This window comes from Magallana gigas, chromosome 8 (assembly GCF_963853765.1).
Source record: "Magallana gigas chromosome 8, xbMagGiga1.1, whole genome shotgun sequence".
NCBI classification, from domain to species: Eukaryota; Metazoa; Mollusca; class Bivalvia; order Ostreida; family Ostreidae; genus Magallana; species Magallana gigas.
Genome location: NC_088860.1, coordinates 43,141,238 through 43,168,892, shown reverse-complemented (window position 1 = coordinate 43,168,892; position 27,655 = coordinate 43,141,238). Strand labels below are relative to the sequence as shown.

At 33.2% G+C, this 27,655-nt stretch overlaps 1 protein-coding gene and 1 long non-coding RNA gene across 2 annotated transcripts; one reads left to right on the top strand and one right to left on the bottom strand.

The window, feature by feature from the left end:
- Positions 1-407: 407 nt before the first annotated feature.
- LOC105335991 (excitatory amino acid transporter) lies at positions 408-14,860 on the bottom strand. The gene is made up of 11 exons (XM_011440144.4): positions 14,722-14,860; positions 12,616-12,810; positions 12,241-12,315; positions 11,818-11,940; positions 11,046-11,124; positions 3,182-3,375; positions 2,458-2,584; positions 2,098-2,331; positions 1,694-1,885; positions 1,332-1,466; positions 408-916 (listed from the first exon to the last, which is right to left on the bottom strand). The coding sequence occupies exons 2-11, from the start codon at positions 12,782-12,784 to the stop codon at positions 757-759; spliced, it is 1,488 nt and encodes a 495-aa protein (XP_011438446.3). The 5' UTR covers positions 12,785-12,810; positions 14,722-14,860; the 3' UTR covers positions 408-756.
- LOC136270926 (uncharacterized) lies at positions 5,636-8,353 on the top strand. Its single transcript, XR_010708793.1, has 3 exons — positions 5,636-6,469; positions 6,862-6,961; positions 7,341-8,353. It is a non-coding gene; the product is annotated as an uncharacterized lncRNA (long non-coding RNA).
- Positions 14,861-27,655: the final 12,795 nt, after the last annotated feature.

The following is a 27,655-nucleotide window of genomic DNA, read 5'->3' as shown; positions in this document are numbered from 1 at the left end:
CAATCCCCATTTCTTCATCGCACAGCAAAGTAGTTCATGGAAATTCATGCACATCGTATGTGCCAAAATGCATAGTCTTGTTTTTAAAACAGGTTATTACTAAGAAAACTAAAAATGACAATTATCTCGAAATTTAAAAAAAAGAAAAGCAACAAAATGCCAACACTTTTGACAAAACGTGCACGTGGCTCTTTGTGTAACTATTTGGTATAGCGGAAGCTTTTACTCTGAAGCTGTTTGGTTTTTTGTTTACTTTTGAAGTTGTGCTATTTATAGTAACATTGGCTATTTGCCTGCCTATAGCCAGGACTCTGCTTTCAGCAAAGCCCGGCTAAAAACCAAACAAGCCAATCATTTGGAAACCCGTCAACAAGCAGCAAAGATATTTCTTTAAATACTGTTACAAATAACCCACAAAAAACCTTTTGCGAGTTTGCGGTAGATTTTTTTTTGCTTCATCTTGTAAAAAAGTTCCAAAACGTCTCAACAAAAAAGGTCACAAAAATGGCCCATGAAATGAATATTTCGTGTACTTAGAAGGAGTGAATCCTTGCAAAAGTAAATATTTTGCTTTAATTGTCTAGTTGTGTGTTAAATAAGCAGTAAATAAACAGTGTTTCACAAAGTGAATAAGAATCAGAGTAGATGAAGTTTCATATGATTACACATATCCAATCATGAAATTCAGAAGTATTGAGATGCGTTGTCATGTTAATTTTGCGGTCAAATTTTATTTTAATTGCACAATACGGGATCTTAAGAATTACGGGTCTCTGGTGCATGTACAACAAGTTCAATTTCCTGTTCAAGCAGTTCCAGCTCTTTTGTTGTCCCGGGATCCTGTCCACAATAGCGTTGTGCAATGGCTGCGCAGCAGGTGTGACTTAAAACATTCGCAGCAGTTCTGATTCGATCCCTTAAAGAAATAAGATAGTATAAATTTTAAAATTTTGTTTTAATTTTCATTCTTTATTTGCTACTATGTCATTTTTATTAGATGAAGAATCAAAGTGAAAGATTTTTAAAAACATTGTTAAAATTTTAGTATAAGATGAATAAAAAATATTTTAGAAATGAATAAATGTATTGTACTTTATCTTTAAACCATATATACCAAATTTGTTACTACTGACGTATATGTCATCTAATTACAGTGAAAGATTTTTAAAAACATTATGTTAAAGTTTTAGTAAGATGAATTAAAAAATATTTTGGGAATATTGTACTTTATCTTTAAACCCCATATATCAAATTTGTGACTACTGACGTATATGTCATTTAATTTAATCAATAGGTTGGAACATTTGGTTTTTTCTTCCTTAAATACTCACAAGAACCATTCCATGGCGAACAGCAGGGACACAGCTTGAACTGGAATGCTGAGTGAAGTCAGAACCATGATAATGGCCACGATACTGGCGCTAGGGACAGCGGGCAGGGCGAGGCTAGATATTGCGGTCAGTAAACTGTAAACATAAACAGTAACGTAAAGTGTAAATAAATACAGTGATGTAAAGTTACTGAAGAGGAACAGTAAATTTAAAAAAAGGACAAGATAAGGCTGGCTTTAAAAGGACAATAAGTAAACTATGAACAACACAGTTATGGCTTAGGGGGTTTGTGCATTGTAAGCAAAGGAATTGGACATATATCATGGATGAAACCATCGATATTACTTTTTAAAGATACTCACAAGAGAGTTACAACTTTTCCAAATGCCAGCGGGTGACCGGAAATGTTTGCAATAAACATGGCCGAGGCAGTGATAAAGAGGGCGCTGCCATCAGCGTTAAGTGTCGCACAGAAGGGAATGACAAATCGACTGACTCTCTTATCGATCTTATTTTTGTCACAAGCTTCAAACATTTCTGGAATAGCTACAGCTCTGTAAATGAAATAATTGTATGTTTGGAATAATATTGTTTTTATTGGATTTATACTAAATCATCTTGCATTCTATTATAATTAATTCGTTAATAAGCGTTTTACTGTCAATATTATCGTGCAATTGCAAGTATCCTTATATCTGTTGGAAACCTGTTTCTCGTTTTAAAAATATACTGTATACAATAAGCAAATGCCATACAATATTCTTACGAGCTGCCGGAAGCGAATCCTATCAACCAGGCTCGTCCAACAGTTATAAAAAATGTAAAAGGGTTCCTTCTTATGGTAAGAAAATAGATAAGGGGCATAAACAGCATCTGGTGAAGAATGATCCCTAATGTAACAGTCACAACAAACAGTCCCAGGTTGGAGAATGTGCCTGTGACGTCACGGGTACCTGCTATGGAGCTTGCGATTAGACTGCATGCACCAAGTGGTGTCATCCTATGTAAACAATGATTCATACTGCATTATATTTTGCACCGTGGATCGTACTTATATGTAATTTTTTCACTTGTAACTAAGAAACAAAATATACATGGCTACCAATGGGTTTTATGTTGGCCTTACCAAAGGAACCATCGGAGCACGTGTAGAACGATATCGTTGCCAACGGCAAAGAACTCAAGGAACGGTTTGGCTTTCTTTCCCAGTCTGCCAGCAGCCGTTCCCAAAAACATACAAACAACGACTACACCTGAAAAATACCCGGTTATCAATGAATTTTTATACCCTGTTCCCTTATGGTAATAAAAATAATTGGGTTAAAACTTTTTTGATTGAAATAACTATATTTCACAACCATAAACTATAATGTTGATTAGCACGTGATTAATAAGCATTCATTAATTTGGTGGTTAGACGTAAGTTCTTTTTGTTAAACGCAGCCCTGAAGTGTAATTCATAGACTGGCGGGTGGTCTGACAAAAACTACACGAATTACCCCTTGTAAAAAAATATTACTCCGTGTGCATTAAAAATACATCAACTTCATTAAAATTACGATTCATATACTGGGGAATCATTAGAATTCGTGGTGGCTCAATTATCAATGAATTTACATCCTCAACGAAAATATATTATCAAAAGGTTAGTTTTCTTATTGAAACTGAAAACACGCATCAAATTTACATCCCAACGAATAAGTAAAAATGCTATCATTCGCGAAAATTGCATCTTCCCTCCACGAATTTAAATGACGCCACTGTATTTCGTTTATTAGTTTGTAACAAAACATTTATGATATTCTATTTGTCTTTAAAATTCTTAAATTATGAACAGATGAAGATTGTACCGAGTATATTAGGTCCATCTGTTTTTTCAACAGATTTTACAATCTTTTGAACAACCTCAGGTGCTGGTTGATTGGTTGATATGTTCTGTCGAGTTGAATTATCAACCAATGGAAATGGCTCGACTATTTCACGGGAATATTTCGTCTGTGTCTGTCGAAATGTTGCCTCCACCACATTATCTGGTAATATGTTTCTGTGATAAAGAAGAAAAATATTGTCGTACAATACTCATTCAAAATTGTTTTAAATAAGGCACTATTGATAAAGATATTGTGATTAGATTTTAATTGTGTTTTACATGTGTTCAAATGGGACATTGTAAACTATTTGTAGTAGCTAAATTTGGTTTCTACAATTATATTAAGCGTATTTAGAAGAGTACTTTGTATAATAATGTGACATGACCGGCAATGTTTTCATTTAAAATGCCTGTACAATAAATTACAGTACGCTTCTCAATGGGCTGTTGTTATTAAAATGACCAAAACTATACAATAACAGGAAAAATCTATTTATTTTTAGAATTAGTCAGAAACGACTTGTTTTTTTATCTCATTAAACTGACGCAAGAAACAAAACAATTATTGTGTAATCAATTAAATTCGCGCGGGCCAATTTTCTTGCACTGGATGAAAAATCAAGTTTCAGCAAAACTGAAACTATATGGAAACCTTGCTGAAACTTGAAGTTGAAGTTTCATGTATAGTTTCCGCAATGCGGAAACCATTATATCGATTCAGCAAGTATCCGTTAGGTTTCGGTCAGCAGAAACTTTAGTCTAAGATTCCTGATGGTTTCCGCAATGCGGAAACTAAATTTGAATCGTGTGAATAGTTGTGTAAATTATTATGGAAATATCAATCAGTTTCAGAACATTTCCGCTAGGTTTCAGTATGCTGAAACTTTAAGTTAAGATTCCTGATGGTTTCCGCATTGCTGAAACTATTAATAAAATTGATTTGCGTTAAAATAGTGATATCATTTATTTTCAACAGGTTTAAGTTTAATTCTAGCCTAATGATAATGAATCCGTACATACTAAAATGTATAGTAAGGTTTCAGCGTGACTGAAACTATATGTATACATGTAACTATCTTCAAAGTAATTAATTGAATTTGAAAAGAAAAACTGATGTCTGATCTTGTTTAATGCATATGATGAAATCATTAATCTTAGGTACTCGGGCACGTGTATACATGTGTATACATTCTTTGTCCAGGTGACCTCCTCTGTGATTTTCCTGTATGTTCTGTGTGGATTGCAGGGTTTTTTCTGTCAGGAGTGAACAAAAGACTGTTACATAACATATACACAGTACGAAGCGTGAGTTTATAACTGGAGCCCGGCGGGAATTTTTTTTCAATTTGTGTGTACCTGAGTTAGTAAAACTGATAAGTAAATTATAATTATTTAGTAAAATAAATTAATATACCTATTTTGTAAGACTCCTTCTTAAATCATTTAGTTATCATTTGAATGAACCATGAGGTACAGTAACTAATTAAGCAAACAAATTAAGGTAAAGTCGTTGTAAATTTTTACAAATTGTACCAAATATTCGTACAACCTGAAGTTTAGAGCTAATTCATTTCTTTTTTAATACCACGCCAACACATGTACACAGGATTTTTTTTTTAAAAATTCTACAGTTGATAATAACAAGTAAAACCCACTTGGAGTTTGAGTCTAATATAATAGTTGTTCAATTATTTACATGCATTTCAGACTTTACTACATGTATGACTGTATCATGATTCACTGGCGTCGGAAGCAAATTGAAAGTGGGGGGGGGGGGGGGGGGCTAGACTAATCCTCAGAAATATTGAGGAAAACCCTTAATTCCCAAAATCATGAAAATCCTAATCCGGGGGGGGGGGGGGGGGGGGATATACCTATACTATATACTTCCGAAAATAAATTTCCCTACCCAAATTTTTTTTCCCAAAATCATGAAATTCCTAACCGTGTCGGGGGGGGGGGGGGGGGGGCTAGTATGCCTATTACTCCAACTTCTCAATCTTTCAAGGTAAATTTAGGAACAATTACATTTCCGGCGAGAAAAAGTGGGGGGGGGGGGGGGGGCTATATGCCTATTGGTTAAGTCTAACTTTGCACTAAGCCCCCCCCCCCCCCCCCCCCCGGTTCGACGCCTATGTGATTCGTGCATTTCTATACTTTGTATTTACGTTCTGTACTGTAAACACAGATATTGATACATGTTTATGAAATATGCACATGGTTCTGTTATAAGATATAATAAGCATTATTTATAATTTTACTGAAGTTATACGTTATATTACAAAATCAGTTTAAAATCCAGCACTACCATGTGGTGCACGTGATTTTAATCCCATTTTTAAAATTTGATTATACATTCGTATACATTTGATGTAGAAAGTATACCAAATAATTAAAATTATATTTTGTTTATCTATCAGTCCGACGTGTACGTCTTACTTCCTGGCTTGTTTAACGCGTTTGTATTTTAATTTCATAAGTATTCTTAACGTACTGTTCATCGCATGACCAACCAGTGCACATGTGTAACTGTAAAATAATTGCCATCAATTCATCGTAGTTGTAAATTCACCGTACGGGTGAACGCTGTTAACAGGACCCCGTTAATTGATCGGCATCTAATTATATTTGTGATTTATGTGTGTTCATGCAGAACCTGCTCTGTGATGAACATAATATTTTCACACCTCTATATTTTGAATAAGAATATGACCGTGCTTAGAATTGCGGTGAAAATTGGACAAGTCAAGACTAAATTGTCAGTAAACTATATATGGCTCTATCATATTTAGTTTGGCAAAATCATCAGTACATGTAAATAAAATATAGTTAAAGACAAAATCTGATACATATGTCTCATTAAAACTTGCTTAATTTCATTAGACATTTGTAAACAAACGGTCGGCCATTTTTTTTTTTGGTTAATCACGTGTTACAAATACAATTGTAACAAACACACGCCAATACTTTGTCGTATTTAACCAGGAAATACTGACTCCGACAGTTCCTATTTAAAATAAATATCAAGTAAAAAGTATACGATTCGGTAAAAAATGATAATTTTGATTAAACATTATTCATTTTAAACTATCCCAAAATGCACTTTTCCAAGATTTAGCGGGTTCTGATTGGTCAGTATTGGCGCACTTTATGATTCCGAGCGAAGGTTAAAATGGACAAGAAGGTGCTGTTGTAAAATGGAGAATTGAGAAGCATTAATAGCCTCTTCAACAAGGAGATTATGCAGGAACGAAGAACTCATGTCAAGGTAACTTAATTCACTATATAGATACTCCCAATAACATTTTCAAGGCTCTAATTTATCTCTCATTTGTAAACGAGATCTCGCGCCATTAAATCAAGATGGCGTCATTTTTTCAAACTTGGTTCGGCGTTTTAATTTTTATTACCATATCTCTTTTAAATATACGTTTTGACCAAGTTAACCATTAACCAACTTTATATGCATGATAATCAAGATTATCCAGGGTATACACATATATAATTATATGAACGTCCCTAATATATGAATGCTTGGTTGGTAAACAAGACGAACAATGAATCTTTCGCACATTATACAATTTACAAACTCTAAATGTAACGATAAAAATTTATTAATTAAATCCGGAAAATGAAATCTTTCACGTTTTTCTTTTTCAGCATTGACAGCATACAAAGTCAATGTTTCCGGTGATTAGTTGCATCCTCTGTTCGGTGATTCGGGTGAATGTTTTGACCAGCTGGACGATGTAAACGCAAGGTATTGCTTTGAAATTGATTATTTTTACCATTAACTTATACATGTGTTGGATGTTTATAATTTACTGTGGTAATTTTTGGGAAATCCAGGTCTAAGTTCTTGAAAAGGAGGTTGATGGGGGGGGGGGGGGGTGAAACACACACTTATTGTTGATAAGTTTTTCCATTGTTCAACAAACAATAATTGAATCAAAATGAAAATAACATAGCTTCAAACATAAAATGAAACATTTAGACCAGATACTACTGTAGTCATTATATGACATAGTTTAAATGGCAACTGCATAGTAACTTCTGTATTCAGAATTTTATTCAGAATGCTTTTATTACATGTTAGGCTGAATGACTTATGTTATGAAACTTTATTATTCATGTTTAAGATAAATAGAACAGACATAAAGTACAGCCCAGTGAAAGGAACAAGTTCATCGCAAGAAGAAGAATTTTTATGCTACCACTGTCCAGAACTACTATATAAAGTCTGCTGTAGCCATGATGTGATCATATGAGTGCTTCACCGGTCTGGACAATGCTCGAAAGTCCCCCAAAAGGCCTATTTCCATAAACTACGACTCGGGTTACATCAACAACAGCCAAGGACACCCCTTATTGATTCGAATGGACACATCTCTACGACCCGACTAAACCTCTGCAGAACAAGACTTTTTAACTGTAAAGTATTCTCATTTCAAAAAACCTTTAAACTAAAAAAGTACTTTTTTTTATATGATCAAATACCAGTATATTACAATGTCTGTCTGTAAGCTAGAATCTTAGAAAATCACATGGTTTTGACTTATTAAATGATTGATTAGACCTTGCAGATATTAACTTTCATTTTCTTAAATAATTTGTTATATTTGCAAATATTGCATAAAATATTAGACTCCATGTAACATATATCCTCACACCTCCAAGTTGATAAGTGTTAACTACTTTTTTTTCCATTTTCTTTGTTTAAACATTTATTGATAACTTAGTTTTTATTTGCAGCAATGTATGAAAAATTAAGAAACCAATCTTAAATGTAAAAACACTGCATTAGGAGATGAATGCATGGGTCATAGAAATGATAAAATACACTAAACAATATTCAATTATGTCGTATATGAAAATATATAAAGACAACATATACCCCATGTATGACAATTTTTATATAACAAAATTACTTGGATGGAAAGTTGTTTCCATGTGGGTTTTATTTTAATCTGTGTTATGTAACTAATATATAATTGGAATTAGCTTTTATATATCATAAGTAAAATGCTGGTATTGATGAGAATTGTAAGGTGAATGATCTGTGTGATACTTTGTATTTTATACATTCATGCTACAAAAAGCAAGTACATGTACATGTAGTAATACTTGTCATATATAAACAATGTATATTTTACTTCATGTCTTGGATTTAAAAATATTAATGTAGGTAAAGTAGTGAAATGTAGGAAGGTAAACCGTGTGTAAAGAAGAATATTCATCAGGAATGAAGTGTGTTGCAATCAGCATAATTAATTAAATGTTTATGGTACATCATATTTTTGCACATGATTTGACAGACTGCTCCATTGTTAGCTTTTTATTGGCCAACAAGCTTTTCATTTCTCCCTCTGGGTCATCTATTAAATACTGACAGGCTTATGATATTAAAATCTGATCAGTTGGTACATGATGGGTGGAAATGAAAAGTTCACTTTGGACTTAATGGATTATCAAATAAATGATATCAAATCCTGTTCTATTGTAAAACATTAGATTATATTACTAACAAAGAAAAGGTTTATCCCAGCTTGTAAGTGGGTCACTTTGACCTCATTTTGGAATTTATTGACATATTCAAATCAAATCTGGGTCATACCTCTATAGTCAATTACTATCTTGTAGTGTATTTTTTTTTTTTTAAAGATGGATACTTTAGACTTTTCAAAAATATTTTATGGTGTACATATTCATTGTAGTTCAAAACAAATGGAGACAAGTGTATCATGTTCATGTAACAGTGAAGTTTTCTTTGTTTATTCATGTACGTGCAGTTATTTTGTAAATTGCATTCATATTTTTAAAAAAGTAAGTTCTTTGTTGCATTTTTAAAGGGAGATTTGATAGGCATTTAATCGAGATGAAAAAAAATACAAATGTAAAGATTTCTATGGGAGTTTTTTTTCTTGTGCAATTTTATCAATTTTTAAATAAAAGTCCCCAATAAGGGAATTGCCATATGGATGTTTCTCCATTATTGTATCTTGGCTGTATTTTAGTTATTATTGGAAACAATTTCAGATTTTGGAACAAAATAAATTTGGAACTGTTTGAAATTGTTTTGTTTTTACTTAAAGTAGAAACCTTGCTCAGCTTTTGTGAAAGCAAAAATATAAAAAGTTTCAGTAAGTTTCAGTTGCGGAAACCCTTTGTAAACAATATGTTTCCAAATTGTATATGGAGGTTGAAACTATGCAGAAACTTCAAGTTTCAGTAAGTTTCCGTCGCGGAAACCATTTGTAAACAATATGTATCCCAAACGTATATGGAGATTGAAACTATGCAGAAACTTCAAGTTTCAGTAAGTTTCCATTGCGGAAACCATTTGGATTCATGGACAGCCTAAGTTTCAGCACTGCGGAAACTTAATGAAACTTGAAGTTTCCATGCTGAAACCTGTCGGAAACTTAAAGTAACCTTAAGTTTCCGCAGAGTTTCCAAAGGGTTTCCGCAGCGCTGAAACCAGATATTTCATCCAGTGTTGGATTGCGAGAATGTTGCTTCTTCGTGGGGATGTCATTCCAGGATGCATTGGTTTTCGGTTTCAGTAAGAAAACTAACTCGTTCATTCTCTAAAGTTTTGCATATTTGAGAAAGAGTCAGGTCGTCAATATCATTGTCCCAGTGTGCCTTTAAAAAATCAACATCCATTAGCTAAGCGTCCATCGCCATGTTTTCCAATCAAGTGTATCTGATGTCAATCTTTAACACATTTCGCACTTCCGCAAAAGTATTGTTAACGGATTGGTAATTTTCTCAAATTAACCTTTGACTTTGGTGTCATATTACATGTTCTTCAATTCTATATAACATTTTCCAGGATTTTGTTAATGGTTTACTACTACTCTGACAAGTTTTTCTTGCAAAAAATTAAGATACCTTTACCAGGCATTTCTGCAAAATACTAGGGAATCAAATTTCCTATTGCTGATATAAAAACAAATAAATGATACAGCACAGCGAAATTCACTGTATTGGGCCGGGCTTTGAACTCACAACCTCTAGACCCTACGCTCCTGGCATAGAGCGGCCACGGCTCTAACCACTCGGCCATCTATACATATATACATATACTACTACTCTGACAAGTTTTTCTTGCAAAAAATTAAGATACCTTTACCAGGCATTTCTGCAAAATACTAGGGAATCAAATTTCCTATTGCTGATATAAAAACAAATAAATGATACAGCACAGCGAAATTCACTGTATTGGGCCGGGCTTTGAACTCACAACCTCTAGACCCTACGCTCCTGGCATAGAGCGGCCACGGCTCTAACCACTCGGCCATCTATACATATATGCATATACAAGTAAATTTTAATCATTTTAAAAATCATGATCGAGGAACGTGTCGTCTGACCTTAAAGACGATTAGAGATCGAAACTTTTATTTTTATTTTATGTATAAAAAGGTTTGCTGGTGCATATTAAATGATTGACCGAAATATTGAATGTAGGAGTCAAGTTACAAGCGAGATACAGAGGTAAGAATTGGTTGTTATGTAAACAAAGTTCGAGTCTCATAGTTGTTTACAAAAATCGTAATGTAGAGAATTACAATTTCTTAGACAAAATGACATGTAAAACATTTTAAACTCAATATCTTCATAAATACTAGTTTCAAAAAAAGAAAGATACATATGATTGAAACGTACACCAATACAACACATATGTAGAAAAAACAGAGAATTATGAACCCTAAATAAATGAATTATATTTATCAGTATAATCATTGAATGAAATGAAAAAATAGAATTTGAAAATTTTAAGTCAAATCGTGTGAAGTCCCTTTAAATCTCTTTTATCATAGCAAGCGTATACTTGTTACCTGAGTAAATCCGCAAATATATCCTGTGGGACGGCCTCGTAAACGTTTGGTTTGCCTTCCACTAGGGGGCTGTCACTACCTGCAAAAACAGCGAGTGTCTTTTGATGAATCAAATTAAAGGGTTCTTTTAAATTCCTGTTCTCGTTTATTCTCTTTAGAAAAACTTAAAATGAGTGCATTAAAAATCTAATTTTGTTTCCCAATTGTTTATGATTATGTTGTATTTTTTTTCCTAATGGGTCTTCTGATAAATTGACAGATAAAAATCCTTGATAAAATATACCAAAACAAATTACAAATGTATATTGTATCAAACAAGATAATACTGCGACATTGAAACGCATTGACATATATAATAGGTACAGAGATTTTTTTCTGGATTGATATTATGTTTTGTTATACTTTCATGTTAAAAACTGAAATCTGATTGGTTAAGACGCAGTTAATAATATTTACTATTACCCTCAGCGTTAGCAACGCACTTGGCAACGGGTAACATTAAAAAATGTTACATGCGCGAAAATTATGCGCGTACGGTTCGCTGTAGAATTCACGTTATTCCTATATAAAAGCAGTAAAATTTTCTTAAAAATTTTAAAAAAGACATTCAGTATAACAAAATAAATAGTGCCTGTTTGGGAGGATAACAGTTGAAATTGACACCCCTCGAAAACCATTGTCAACCTCCGCTTCGCGTCGGTTGACAATGGTTTTCTCGGGGTGTCAATTTCAACTGTTACCCTCCCAAACAGGCACTATTTATATAATATACCTGGTTTGATGACGTAGAACAACGCTATTGCTATCAGACAGCCCAACATATTAGTAAGCAATATATAGGTGAAGGTTAGAACGCTAATCTTGCCGTTAGACTTGGGGTCCAAAGATGATGTGCCTAAAAAGACAACAAAATGAATCCCATCTTATGCCGACCGATAAACTATAATTTGGCAAAGGTCGAACAAGTAAAACGAAAGGAATCTTATTTTCATTTTTTAGTTGATGGCCTTTTACTATTAAAGCATTAGATATACAAACAGCTGTGAACAGCTGACCCGTTATAACACCAGAGGCGTCTTCAACAGAGCGAGCGCTCGCGATCGTTCGCCAAAATTTGTGTTGCGGGTATAGGGGATTTTGGCGAGCGCTCAGCGAGCGCTTGCTCTGTTGAACTCGCCTCTGGTGTATCACTCACTGTGTATGACACTGCACACCAACAAAGGAATGATCATCATTTTCAACAAACGTAAAAATAGCTCCCCAGGCATACCTGTAAAACGAAAACAACATTCCTTTTGCTAAATTAGCATTGGTAAAAAAAATTGTGGTTTTAATTGCAAACTTTTTTTGATACTGATTTTATTATCAAGATTGAGCTCTATTTAATCCCAAACTCATGGAAATATATTAAATACAGTGATTTGTAAAGGTCATTGTTTAATCAATTCAAGGGTCAATGTCACTCGATTTACTCATCGAAGCCGTGGTTCTGGTCTTAATAACAAATAACAAATCATCTGTCTTCAAACATTGTATCATCAAAAAAAGAAATAACTGTGTTCACACTTACCCAGCCATAGCAGTGCATCAGCTGACGGTTCGGCCAGACGTAATAAAAAGCCTAATGTAAACCCAACGATGACAGCCGAGAGAGTCAGAATGAATAAAAGATGGCGACGTAAGGACACTCGAAACTTCCGGATGAGGCAGCATTCACGATTTTCGATAGCGCTTTCCATCTTTATAGTATTGTCTTATATGCTGCCTAGAGGGAAATGAACAAGGAATGAATTTTATTGAACAATGGAATGAAAAATTTAATGGGATTCACAAATTGTTAGAATCTAGAAGACGTTTTGTCCTTGTTCTGAAATCAACCGAACCATCCTTGCTCCGATCCGTTGAATACCATTTGCTTGAAATATTTTCGCTGAATGTCCTCTATCTATTACTTTGTGTTAGAATTGCATGTTTATTTGATAAGCAATTTCGAGCCCCTATTGAATTAATAAAACAGCTTATCAAAATATGAAATTTTGGTATGTGTGATATTTATAAGTAATACCCATACTACACGATGAATTGACCTTCCTTCCGATTTTGAAAATTTTATTGATCCACCATTGATAGCGAGAAATCTTCACATGAACTCACTCTTGTAGTTTTTCGTTTTTAAACGAATTGCATGATTTGGAACTTAATGATGACAACACATTATCATCTTAAATGGGTTTTTTTTCAGTAATAATTTATGTAATCGTTAAATCAAATCAAATTAAATTTTCGAAGCGACCGAACCCCTTCTAAATTGCATATATTTTCTTAATAAGATCTTACTTACTTAGAACATACCGAAAATGTTCATTGGCTGATCAAAATGTGTACGCCAAATAAATACCATTACTCCCTTGTTTAGCCTTGAAAACTATTCAAATTGTAAATCTGAAATATTAGAAATGATTTTTTACTAAATAAAAGTTTATGTCTAAAGTAATTATATCAAAATTCTAAGGTAGATGTGATATTTAATTTGATGACATTTCAGTAAACGTGGTTTTCTATTGATAGGGCTCATTTCATCCACCTGTTCCATGTTTGATTTAACTTAAAGAATAAAAAAAGCACCTTCATTTAAAATGTAATTATTTCATCATGATTCTGATTTGGAGCAGGACTGTTCACGTTTGGTGCCCTAATTCAGAGGCAGATTTTAAATGCTTGGTAATTTAAGGATAGATCTATTTCTTAACGTTTGGTTCCTTTATTGTGGATCAAATTTTGTGTGACCATTTTGCGTGAATTATTATTTTTTTTATGGGTTAATGGGATAACTTTAATAAATATTATTCCTCAGAATTAACTGATAATTGAGGCAACACGAATTCAATGATTCTACAGTATGTGTCAATGTCAGTCTGATTCACAGTGTGGTGGCTTACCATAAGAATACCTGCGCATGCGAAGTTAACTAGACAACTATATTTTTAATGTATATCCATAACATGAAACATATTCATTTCAATGTAGGTAATTTGTATGGATTTTTATCGCTCTATGTCATAATATTTCTTTTTAAATGTATAAATGCCATACAGTATGGATAAAAAATGTTTCCGATTTATATATTGGTAAGACGATAAAAATATATAAATGTATACTATAAAAGGGTATGCATCTACAAGATGCGTCATTACGCCTGTAAGAAGGTGCTATAATACCGTGATGAAAGGCGTTATAAATCTTTGTGAAAAGGGCTTTATTACGCATTTTAGATGGGTGTTATAATACTTTTGCAAAGACAATATTACACATGTAAGAAAGTCTACTTAAAGTAAACTTTAAAAGAACCAATGAGATAACCATTATCGCTTGGAATTGAAAGCTTCATATTTTAAGGAAATCAGCAATGAGTTTTTTCATTTATATATGCATAGACATGTGTCTAAAAAGCAGATTTTTGCAATTGTCACTAGGTCCATGGAAGTTGCATATTAGACAGTTCACAGCTTGGTCGCAAAAAATTGAAACGTAGATTGGTGTTTAAGTAATTTTTAATTCTCTAACAAAAAGATGAAGCTAATGAGTCGCCAATGTATAATTACTCAGTGAGACGGGTGTGTGGTTCTAAACCGATCCTAGAACAAGACATATGAAAAGAAAAATATGTTTCACTCACCTTTGCTTAGATAGAAACAGGTAAGGGATGCATGTTAAAATCCTCTACTCTTGTAAAGGTATCACAAAATTTATAAAACAGAATCTGTATGTGAAGAACAATTTAAATGTTTTAGTTAAAAACTTTATAAATATTAATGTGCGATTTTGAAAGAGCAAACACCATTTCAAATTAAGAGTCGGTCACTGGAACAGTGCCTTCGTCATTAAAGAATTTGTAATTTACGAATGCATTTTATAATTATATTGGGGACGAATTTCTACCTGTTTGAATGTTTAAAAATTCATATCTCCTGGTCAAAATTCTCTTCGCAAACAAATGGTATGCTCAACCAGATATTTACTTTACATTTTGTAACTTATTGTCAAACGCCAACTCTGTATTACTTTAAAATGTAAAAACATGTAGTTTGTATCCCGCGCTTCTTTTGTACCACTACATTTATATGGCCGGGGAGAATAAATAAATTAAATTGATATATACTTTTTTTTTTATTTATTTCTTTTTCAAAGAAACAGACATGCAAAACAGACATTCAATCATATACACACACACACACACACACACACACACACACACACACACACACACACACACACACACACTTTTGAATAAACACTGAAATTTATTATTTTGTGGTTACTTGCTTACATGGGAAAAAAATTAAGTATAGAAAAAAAATATTCATGATACAGTGTAATAAAAATAAATCAGATGTCATCAGCCAAGATATCTTTCCAACTATCCCATAAGTTTTCAAAATATTGTAGTTTACCAGTTTGTATTGCAGCATATCTTTCAATATTGTATTTTAGTTTTAAGTGATAAAGGAAACCAATCAGACATGGTGTCTTATTTGACATAAGACAACAAAAAATATATTGTTTCATATACATAATTATAAAATTAATTACTTTGTTATGAAATGACAATGGAAGTTGACCAAGTATAATATTAGACATATTAAATCCAATTCTTTCAGAGGTCTTTCTATAAATGTATAAACTAAGTTCACTCCACAGGGTATGTATTTTCTCACAGGAAATAAAAACATGTATTATTGTTTCCACATTGTTTTTACAAAACCCACATGTGTCAGTATTTTTAATATTGATTTTTTTAAGGTAGTATCCAACTGGAAGAATTTTGTGTAAAATTCTAAATTGAAGCCATTGTACAAAAGAATCTTTGGTAGTTTTAAAACAAATCTTAAAAATATCATATACAGTAAGATCTTCAACATTATAATCTGTTAGATCTGTTTTCCATCTGGTTACAGCAATTGGAACAACCACATTTTCGTTCAAAACAGTGTAAATAATTTTTGTACACTTTTCATGGAGTATGATTGTTTGGGGGGAAAATGGTATACATGGATTAGGATTTCTTTGAACAGAAGTCCTGTCAATGTTAAACATTTTAAAAAACTTAAAAATTGCTGACTTAACACTGTTGTATTGCATTTTACATATACTCTTGAGATTGTATTTACATTTGAATTCTTCATAACTTAAAAAAATACAATTTTCATCATAAAAATCTTGTATGACCTTTACACCATTCTTGTACCAGGTTTTTATGAAAACATATTTATTTGCTATGAGTATTTTTGAATTGTACCACACCGGAGAATTTAAAAGATTATCTTTTGCCTTTGGGTGATCAATATAGGTAATAATAAAACATAACCATGAATTTAACACATCTTTCCAAAAATCATTGTTTACCTTGTGTAAACATTCAATTACAAAACTATCACCAAAATCAAACAAATTCACGAAATTTAATGTTCATTGAAGTGCAATATCTATTAACATTTTGTATCGATATGGTCATTGGCCACGAATTTACATATCCTTGAAACTGTGATTTTCACTTTATCCACGAAAATTGATACCCTTGAATATTAATGAAACCACAGTAGTTAATATATACCGATTTCCTGTAAGGACAAGGGGTGATATTGCCTAAACTTCAATTTAAAACACATATAAAACAAACTCATCGTCGGAAACCCACGGTTAATTACGCGTCGTTCCTCTCCTCATCACCCATGGGTCCCTTTAAAATTCAACCCCCGTTATAATGACCATATAGTTATAATATCATTCAATCAAATTAGTCGTTACAGTGATGAAACCATTCTGTTTTAATAGGCTGTATTATCTTGGCCTTGCTATCAATACAAATTGTTCTGCGATCGCCAATTAAATACTGTAACGATTCGAACGAGCTTTTAAAGCGACTTGTTGATTGGACAAATTTAGTCAGGGTGCAATATGAGCTACCAATCAACTTGCGTGCTTCAATACGAGGGTCGAAGTTTAAAGGGACCCACGGTTGATGGAGAGAGGAACAACGCGTAATCAACCGTGGGTTTCCGACGATGACACAAACTATATGGTGCGAATTTGATATTGTACATATTGCAACCTGCAATCCTCTGGAGATAACTTGCGAGAACACATTTAAATTTCTTTTATTAACTCTTAACCACTTTTCCCATCCTTTTAATCTCTTTGGTAATTTATTTTTGTTGATGATGAGTTTACTTTAATTCTAATTATATGATGTTATAATATAACCGTACAAAAATTGGTTATTCAGAAATGACAAATAACACTCATTTAATCACAAGGTCAAATGATTATCTTGAGACATATTATCAAACTCTACATTATTATATATAATGTCACCAAATTGGTCGTAATTGTTGAATTTTGTACATAGAATCATTTCAATTATGAAATGTGACCCTGGACATCGATTATGAGAGTGTTTACATGAATATGGAACTGCAAAAGAAGAAAGAAAACATACATGTCTACACTTGTGCAAGTTTATTACTGTAACGTATAAAATTGTTTCAGAAACTTAAACTGATATGGAGTACATAAAATGGACGCTCTACGAAGAAAAAGGGTAAGGTTTTGGGGATTCTGAGGAAAAAACACACAAAAGCTTTGCTAATAAATATAGCGAGAACCCCAAAGTCACAAGACAAGAGAAGTATAGTACACTCACCAACACCAAGGAAGACAAAGAAAACAATGTTTACAACCCCACGGAAGAATGAGCGCACTGAGCCAGAGGAGTGTCAGGCTACGCAAGAGGATAAGCAGAGACTAGTCTTAGCTACGCCAAAGAAAAAATGTTAAACCAATTATCATTAAGACTTTTACACCAAGTAAAATTATGGTAATTGTTGGCGTTTCATAACATAAATCTTATCTTCATATCGGTGCAAACTGTGTAAGATCATGATTATAGATAGCAAAATGTGTTGGACATATAAGCAATTAGACATTAATGTTTTATGAGCAGATTCTCTGCATTGTTTACGTTTAACTTCTTACATTTGTGTTATCATGATGTAGTTTAGATCTAAAAGGTTAAGGGAGTTGGTTGTTACCATACGAAGAGGCAAAACAAGCAAGTTTATTGATTGTATTTATAAACAAACAAAAACACCATTTTAAATAAATGTGCACTATTAGTCGATGATGGAACAATAGTCCACATCAAGTGTGATTTTTTTTTTAAATTTGTAACTTTATTTGTATTATAGAACTTTATTTGTGAACTATGCTAATTGTTGAATACCTAGATCATTCTATCATTTGCAGGTTGTGTACAAAACAAAGAAAACAGAGAAAGTAAGAACTAACTGGTAAAAGATTGCAGTTGTCAATTAGGGGAACTTGTTAAAAGTTTAGCTATTTAAAATGCACCAAAGAGGACAGTTCGACAGAACTAAAGCAGGAAATAGGCAAATTTACCGCAAGTGTTTACTGTTCTTTGCTTAGGCAAATAGACAGCATAGGCCTGGCAACATTGAGCTTTGACAAAGTAAATGAAGAAATAAAGTTGTGGACACCTTTGTTTTACAAGTGCATGCTAACACTTTCTAACAACAACCTAATGAGAGCCACGGTCGCTTCTTGTGTAATGTTAAATTCCAACAACACACACGTGTCTCCTTTACAACATATCTCGGACCAGGTCTAGACCACGGTGGAGCTATTGACGATGTGAGAACAATCTAGTGCTTTAATCTAACTTACCTTTTTCAAAGATTTTTGCTTGACTCAATTTGCAGTCCTTTATACTGTCATATTTTTAGGTAAAATATGTACATTCAACTTATATTTGATTATTAGTAAAAAAAAATTATGAGATGATTGTGAATTTTTTAAAATCTGTCTACCAAAATTAAATTGATAGATAAATGATTGGAATAGAATTAAATTTTGATACCCTTTAGTCTGATCATCTTTGCTAACTGAATATTTGGTACACTGTTCCATATATAGACTGAAAACTCTTGAACACTGATGATGATGATGCAATAATGGATTTTCTTTTAAGTTTTTTTTTTCTCGTTTAAAGACTATAGATACTTTGTCAAAGATGGGCATGTGTGTGACAGCATCTTCATCAGAAAATTTAAAAGAAAACACCACCTACTGAGCAGACAACAGCAGCATATCAAAAGGCTGCTTACAGAGTCAGTGTAGGAGGATAAGCAAATTACCGGTACACATCGACTAAGTAAGTCGTGCGACATTATAGGTGACAATAAGTTCAACCCGTAGTCAATCTCAAATGAGTGTTGACAGAAGGCGACAAAGCTGGCACTAGTTTTTGCTTGTGGCATTAGAAAAAAGAGTTGTGGATCCTACACTGGATGACACAGTGAAGTCGAAAACAGTTTATTTATTCCAAACTTGGAAGAGTATACTTGTCTAGAAAATAATTTTATCCACCATATTATGCAGGTTCTTGTCTAGTATGTGGACAGTCTTAAAAATTACAAGTTATGTGTTCCAGAATACATATCTCACCCCTAACTTAACACGAGCTGTCAAAAAACTGACTGTGCAATTACTGACCTCTTAGACAAAAGCGAAAATAAATCGGAGGAAATGATTGATACACTCCAATAAACTCATGGAAAATGTATTACAAGGTCAGACTGAGATAATGATTATGATATACCTTCAAACCTTCAAACCTTAAGAGGGTATTTGGAGGTGACGTATTAACCAATGAGAGAGCGCATTAGGCCCAACTAGCGCTTTACAATGGTAAACTTCAGTGTGTCATTCATCGACCAGTAGGGTTGCATAGTATGATGAATCTTCCACTGGTATCAATGTGTTTGGTTAAGTTTCAGTTACCAGATGGTAGAGCATGGCTCCTTCAATCATCCAGCTGCAGATACAGTTCTTTACCTGTTATTGCTCGCTTGAATTAAAGGGTTTTTATTTAAATTAATTTCTTTTTGTGAATATGCAAAGAAAAAGCATTTATTACAGTTTCATCTCTGTTTTTGTTTATTTACATATCTACATACTCATTATTGATTGAAATATGTCACTGATATTTTCTGGTTTCATTACTATTAGTAAATATAATTTTTGTGGATTTAGTACTTCTCATCACTGTATCAAGGTTACTTTAAAACATAACCAATGATTTTATCTAAGAATATGTACCGGTATTTATTAATTCCTATTATGAACTTTTATTTTTTTTTAACAAAAAAAACTTGGTGTTTAATAAATAATTTTAAAACAGTTTAATTTTATTTCGCGGGGTTTTGTAGTTTCAATGAAAAAATAACAGAACACAAGCATTTTATGAATTTCCACAAAAACGAAGTCCGCATCATATGGTTTTGAAAACATCAGATTACACATAATCTAAGATACGTTGTTCCTGAAATCAGTAAACCTGTAAAGGTTTCAATTAAGATATTTTCGTTTACATAATAGTAGTCAAAAATTAAGACTTTTGTTGCATTTTATTCTATTTTTAGATAGTTCATCAGAAATTAATAAAAGTGAATCATGATATAAATTGTGATATTATTTTCGAATATTTTGAGCATAAATATACCCCATAATAGTCACATATAAAATGTACATATCTTCACAAATTGCTTACATTTCACCAATATGAAAATTGGAAATCATGAACTTTGACCTTCTGTATTTATAATACGGGACGGGCAAAATCATTAGAATTTTATGAAAAAAAAACTTAAATATAGTCAACAAAATGGTATGTCACTCTGGTACAACTTCTGATAAATGCAAGCCGCATAATTTACCTAAATTTAAAAAAATTATTCTTACTGAATATTAAGAAAGAAGTTTTTTTTACAGTTCATTCATGAACAAATCTACAAAGTGTCATCAGCAGGAGAGACAGGTACACAGTCACATGAGAAACACAGTAGGGAGAATAGATGTCCATGGCCCTGAAGAAGTTACCCAAAAATACAGGAAGTAAAATGGTTTTGATTATTGCATTGGTTGTTTAGTTTTTAGTTTTTGATTGTAATATACATATGTTGCAGATCTCATTATGCTTGGACGAATGACTGTTTGGATTCTTACATCGTGGGTGCTCACATGTATCTGATGGGCATCAAGGATCTACAAGATGAACATGTCAACCATCAGACTCTGTTTTATCATCTATTTGATCCGGACAAGTACATTAACATACATCTTGACGAACATGTAAAGATTGCAGATGGTACATAAAATTTTATCAACTAATTTGTTATTTATATTTGTTCGTTTACGCCAAGATAATAATTTTCTTTAAATATAATTTGGTATTGTAAAAAGGAAGAAGAGGAACTATTTAATAGTAAAGCACTGCTGCATTTGCTGTATAGAAGTTGGCATTCTAATGCAATGGTTTATATTTTGATATAAAAAATATATTCTAGATGTGGATGAAATCAGAGAAAAACATGCGCTCTCGATGCAGAAGCAAATCAAATGAAGGACCTCTTTGATAGTAATGAAATGAAGTATCTGTGTCCAAATTGCAATAAGCAGTACAAAACAAGTGATGGTATATAGAGACACAAAAAGGTGTCCTGAAGACCAACTGCCTGCTTCTGGAAAGGACCACGTTGCGATATGCAGAACATTTATGAAATGTACATTGCTACTTCGAGACACAAATGATGCACATAGGTGGGAACAGGGTGACAACAAATGTAAAATTGCATATGCTTCTCTCTCGTCTTGGAAAAACACAACAAGTATCAGTTTAGGTATTTGGCTTACATCAAATGAATCCTATCACCAACAATGGCGTACGAGTACATGTGGAATTGCTGTGCAAACTTGGTGGTATGGGGAAAATATTCCAAATTTACAACTTACAAGATATTATGTTCCGAGAGCTGCACTCATGGCTCAAATTAAAGAGGAAATTAAACAACAGAATCTGCAAACCCAGTGCAACAAGAAAAAATTGGGATCGAGAGAAACATCTAACATTTTGGAAATGGTCACTGAACTAAAGAGTGTCAAAATATTTACTACATTCCCATATTCCTGGTAGGGAATTTAAAGAGGCATGGTCACGATTTTTCTCAAATTCTATTTTTCTGATTTAATTATTTATAATGCTTTCGAAATGTATTTCAAATGATCAAATAAAAATTTGAGATTCAGTGGTGAAGTCATTAAGCAAGATACAGGGCTTACAATTATTTGTCATGTAAACAAGGCTCGTGCCCCGTTTTTTGTTTACATAAGTTAAATATACCAGAAAAAATCTTTTTCAAACTGATTTGTCTGTAATTTTTTTTCTCATTTTAAGCATATAGAAACAGTTTCGGACGTTTAACACATTCAATTAAGGTCTAAAACTGGAATTTTCACTTCAGCATTCAAAATGTAAACAAAAGCTTTGTTTACATAGCAAAGAATTGTAAGCTCTGTAACTCCTTCATAATTCAATAAATGACATTCTAATGTTGGTTGCATATTAAAAATATATTACTTAGGCATTGTAAACATTTAAATCAAAAAAATAATTTTTGACCAAAATCGTAACCATGCATCTTTATCAACTTGCTAAGACCTGAGTGATATATCTTCAATAAATAAGGTTTACGCAGATCTCATTTAAGATTAAAATGCATAATACTTAATACATAATTATATTCTTCATCTGAATGACAGACTTACCTGTCAGATTGTCCTACCTAGTGATATACCTGTAGACATACAACTTTTTGTTGTCCAACTGTGTTCCGACCAAGAGACGGTGAGTGTTGACACCATAACTCAGACTGTCTGGACTACCCATCTCTTGTGATTCCGTCGGTAGATATGACAGGAAATGACCGTCCTTGTCTAACATCTGTAATGGTTTGGTGGAATCACCACACACCAGGATGTGTGACAGTGCGTCAGTACAACCTCCACATTGCTCTTGTCCTGGCCCTAATTGTGAAGGAAAAAACGAGGTTTGTGTCAGTTGTCCGCTCTAGTTGTACCGGGTTAATTACAAAGCAACTTCCCTACCCTTGCTTTCTCTTCATACATCCCGACCATTAGATGCCCAGCGGAGGGAACCAAAAGACACTGTGGTCTCCATGTAGAGTCTGCTCTTTCTATAAATTTAGTTGTTATCAAATCCCTTGACAGTTTGTAGATGGTTCCTATCTATATCTATATCAGTTCACTCTCATTGTTCACGGTATGTACTCCATACAAGTTCAGGGGCGTAGCTTCCATTGGGGCAATGAGGAAATGAGGCAACTGCCTCACTAGAATTTTCTTTTGTAAATTTAAGAATTAAACAAATCCCAATTTGCATGTCATATTCCGCATTTTACTCACCGTGCCAGTTGGTTCAGTCCCTTGCGAGAGATCTTTCTCCGCAATGAGGCGCTTGAAACATTGGGGAAGGTCAACAATGACCGAGGACCGTCTGGTTGGCCTTGCTTTACTTTTTGTTCACAGGCACCAAATGGTCTCATTTGACAATATTCTCACAAAATTTGCAAGCTCCGAAAAACGCTGAATTGGCCCATTAAAATTTTGAAGTAAAACAACGATTAATTTTTTTTTAAAATAAAAATGTTCATTCATCTAAAATATGTTAGAAGTTTTATTTTATTAAATACGTACTGTCGTACACACATTTTTGAATTATAAAGAATTAAGAAATTGAGTATACGACAATCTTGTTCTCAATTTTTGAATTTCTTATAATTCAAAAATTTGTATACGACAATACTGTGAATAGATGCTGGTCTGAAATGTAAAATAACAAAATTTCGTTGCGGACAATGGGTTTTTCACATTTTACAACTCCTAAATTCATTTTTCGTAGGGGGGATTCGCCCCTGAACCTCCCACCAGAGGAGATCCTTGGAGGGGGGGCTTGGGGGGCCTCAGGCGGCCCCCAGACCCCTTCCCGCAATAAATTTGCCTCACTAGAATATTATCTCAAGCTACGCCCCTGAAGTTACTGCTGAAGAACAGGTCTGTAAAAGAGAGCCTCGATTCTGATAGTGTGAATGGTCCCTCTATGCTCTTGTTTCTTTGTTTTATAATCCCCTTGCATATCCAGAATTCAGTGTTTACTTTCTCCAAGGGAAAAACGTCTGAATCTGTTCGATTGGTCCTCAGAAGAGGATTCACGTAATAAAACTTGACAAGGTACACAGTACTTAATATAAACATTGCTTGGATGTCTCACACTCTGGTGTTGGGATGTTGTTGATTTTACCACGGTATATGTATGTCATATCATTATGGTCTATTGTTATGATATCCTTTAAATGGTTCTCTTTACACTGGGGCACGGACCACATTGACACGATATACAAAAAGACTCTACATCCCCCGAACACCAAGAACACTGATGCACTCTACATGAGGTAAATACTGTGTCCGTATTGGGAACATTCACCTGTTTAATAAAAAAAAAACAAGCGTTGTAATTAAATTTTGTCAACAACATTCCTTTAATTCTGTTTGTTTATATGCTCGCACATATACCTTTTCTTTTAATCGTGTGTATTTTTGTAGAGTAATTCAACATTACAAATATTTAATGTTAATCAAATGTTTATTTTCAGGAATTTATGCTTAGATAGCATTCCAGATTTTACTGGAATTATGCTATTTCCAATTTCTTGTTGCGTCATCCATCAAACATCAATTGTAATGTGTATAATTATGCCCGTTTAAAAACTGTTAATAAACTTGAATCTTAAAATCACAAATTATTTTTATATTAGGGTTTTTTTTATCAAGCAAGGTATAAAACTGTTTTGTGTTGCTGGTGTTTTTTACGCACAAAATACAAAATGTGCTCTCAGAAGATGTTTTCGTTTGTGCTTATATGTGCAAACTTAGTTATTTATAGGTGTCTTCGATAAATAAAATGCTAAATTTGTACGGGTATTTACTAAATTGTTTATTATCCAAAAAAAGGCCTCGGAAATAAATTATCAAACAAAATTGTAGGTCGCAATACAAGTGGGAGGGGTCGCTACTATGCAGAAAAAAATACTTTATTTTCGATTGTCACGTTTATCTATAAAACTTATTGATCTTTCAATTAATAAAGATAGTTCAAAATCGATAAGCGTTTAGATTTGATGTTTGACAATAAGTACCAAAGTTCTAGGAAATGAAATACATCCACAAGGCACGAGCTCTCTCTCTCTCTCTCTCTCTCTCTCTCTCTCTCTCTCTCTGAAATGATGATTTTACATAATATTGAATTGGGTCGTTTCAAACTTGCGTTATAAGTCTGATTTTGATGCAGATAAACTTGGCGTCTTCATTATATTACAATTATATTATATTGAGCATGCTGCAGTAAGGGGCAGAGACCTTTTGAGTCCGGTGCATGTAACAGAGTGCTGACGTTCCCTGGATAATACTAATCCTCTCTGACATTGGTTAAATGAATATGAAAGTCATTATTGCGGTAAGGTTAAACCGATTTCTTAACGAATTCCATTTATTGGTTACATCGTATTTGTGTTACATTAAAAGTTTAAAATTGTTATAGTTAAGTTTAAATTGATAAATTTTAAACTTTTAATGTAACATTTGCTTCATTCAATTGGTTTTTTTCTACCCGTGTCATTTTTTTCCCAAATCGCCAACCATTGGCGTCTTCATTATACTAAAATTTTATCTGCATCAATCATGTCAGATGGACTGATTTGTATATTAATTAGACACACGTTTTGGAATTTCGAATTGTTCAGAGGTTTCTCATTTCTCTTTGAAAACACCTATAGAAAATATAGGATTTAACATTTTTTTTTAGAAAAAGCGAGTGCAGATAGATGCTTGAGACCCCACCCCCGCCCCAATTCGTCGACCACGGAGTTAGTTAACTATTGTTGGATAGAAACGAAAGCTTTTTTTAACTTAAAGTTTGCTTTTACAAGTTTATGTACAGTTACAACAGAAAAGTGCATATTCCTTCTATCAAAATCATATCATCTTTTATCTATAGCGATAATTTTATGACTGTAAATAAAATTACTATCCAGAGGAGAATCAGAGGAGAAATCCTTAATCTGATACAACTAGTCAACTAGACCATTTTCATATAATTAATACTCATCTTTTATTGTGGGGCGATGAGTCATTATCCCGCGATATTAACAAGCAATTATTCTCATTAGTTCAATTGTATATCAACGAAACTAGTAGATTTGTTTAATATAGTTTATGTGCATGTTTCTTATTCTTGTATATATCACTTATTTTCATTTATCGTAATAACAATTCTATATCATGCAATAACAGTAATGTTGTAAGTTTTGTAAATTTTTTCTATTTACTGGTAAAGACCAAAAACGTTGTCAGAACTTGTGTCCGAACCATTTGTATATGTATCTTATTATATGTAGACAATAAAATATGTTCAAATCAGGAGAATTAAACACCCCGAAGTTTTATATCGGTGGTCCATGTAGGTGGCGATATCCTAAAACGCAGTTGTAAGTTAGTCACTGTTATCCATAAGCTAGCTTATTTAAATATCTGCATAACTTCTCTTTAAATATCGTTTTTAAGAAAGAAATTTGACTTCTAAATTGTTCACAATGCGTACGTTTTCGCTGTCTCCAAAACCATTTTTTTCTCTCTCTTTTATCTCTTTTTTTTTTCTATTCATCGAGTTTGATACAGGTAATATGATCTGTCATATATTTTTATGCCGTAGACACTGCGAGATTTATCATGTATTGTGACAACAACCGATTCTCTTTTAAATGCAGTGTTTCTATTCTGATCATTATCGTTTTAATTTTTTATAATATTCAACGGTTGGTTTGTAAAAAAAAAAGTGTGCATTTCGGCTTTATATTATGCAATACCTTGCTAAATTACCATACCCGTTTGTGTACATAAACCATTATAATGAAGCCCTGTTAAAACTACGATCAGAGGGTTTTTTGGTAAACAAGTTTAATTCTAATGATGCTTAAAAAGTAAACGTTGATAATACAACATCCAATGCACTGATGAACGATAAAACAGTCCCATCATATTTAATCTGTCGCTTGTTTCTTAAAAATATGTTTTTGTTTTTGTTTATAACGCCTTCCTGCTGTTTCAACTAATTTTTTCCCCAACATTTTTTTCCGTTCTCCCCTCTCTCCCTCTCTCTCTCTCTCTCTCTCTCTCTCTGACAATGGATTCTTTAGAATTTATGTAATGAATATGGCCCTGGTGTACGGTATTTTGCCCCCAGAACTTTTCTATTGTGTTGTCTAAGCAAACCGTTTTGCATACATTAGTATGTGGCAAAATTTACGTGAGGGTGGGTGGGTGTTTGTGAGGAGGGTTAGTTTATAAGACTTTGTACTAAAAAATAAAACAACATCTACATATCTGTCACATTCGACAACTAATCAATCATTCCATTTGTACCAACACTGCTTAATTAGGATAATTATATATTCTGCCACCAAACCAATTAACCAATCGTCTTCGCTTGTCAACCCCCGACGCTGACCACCGATCTAACGGTCATACCTGTCACGGTGGTCAGCGTGCCAAGCGGGGTGAACGAACTTCTATCATCGCTGACCAGGGTATAAAAGTCTCATGGGTGTTTGAAATATTCCATTACT

What these genes read in the sequence shown, in the direction of transcription:
- LOC105335991 (XM_011440144.4), bottom strand. Translation starts at nt 12,784, where the DNA reads ATGGAAAGCGCTATCGAAAATCGTGAATGCTGCCTCATCCGGAAGTTT. An exon ending in ATATTTGCGGATTTACTCAG is followed by an intron (nt 3,376 to 11,045) that starts GTAACAAGTATA and finishes TCTTTATCACAG; the next exon opens with AAACATATTACCAGATAATG. An exon ending in AGATGGACCTAATATACTCG is followed by an intron (nt 2,585 to 3,181) that starts GTACAATCTTCA and finishes GGTATTTTTCAG; the next exon opens with GTGTAGTCGTTGTTTGTATG.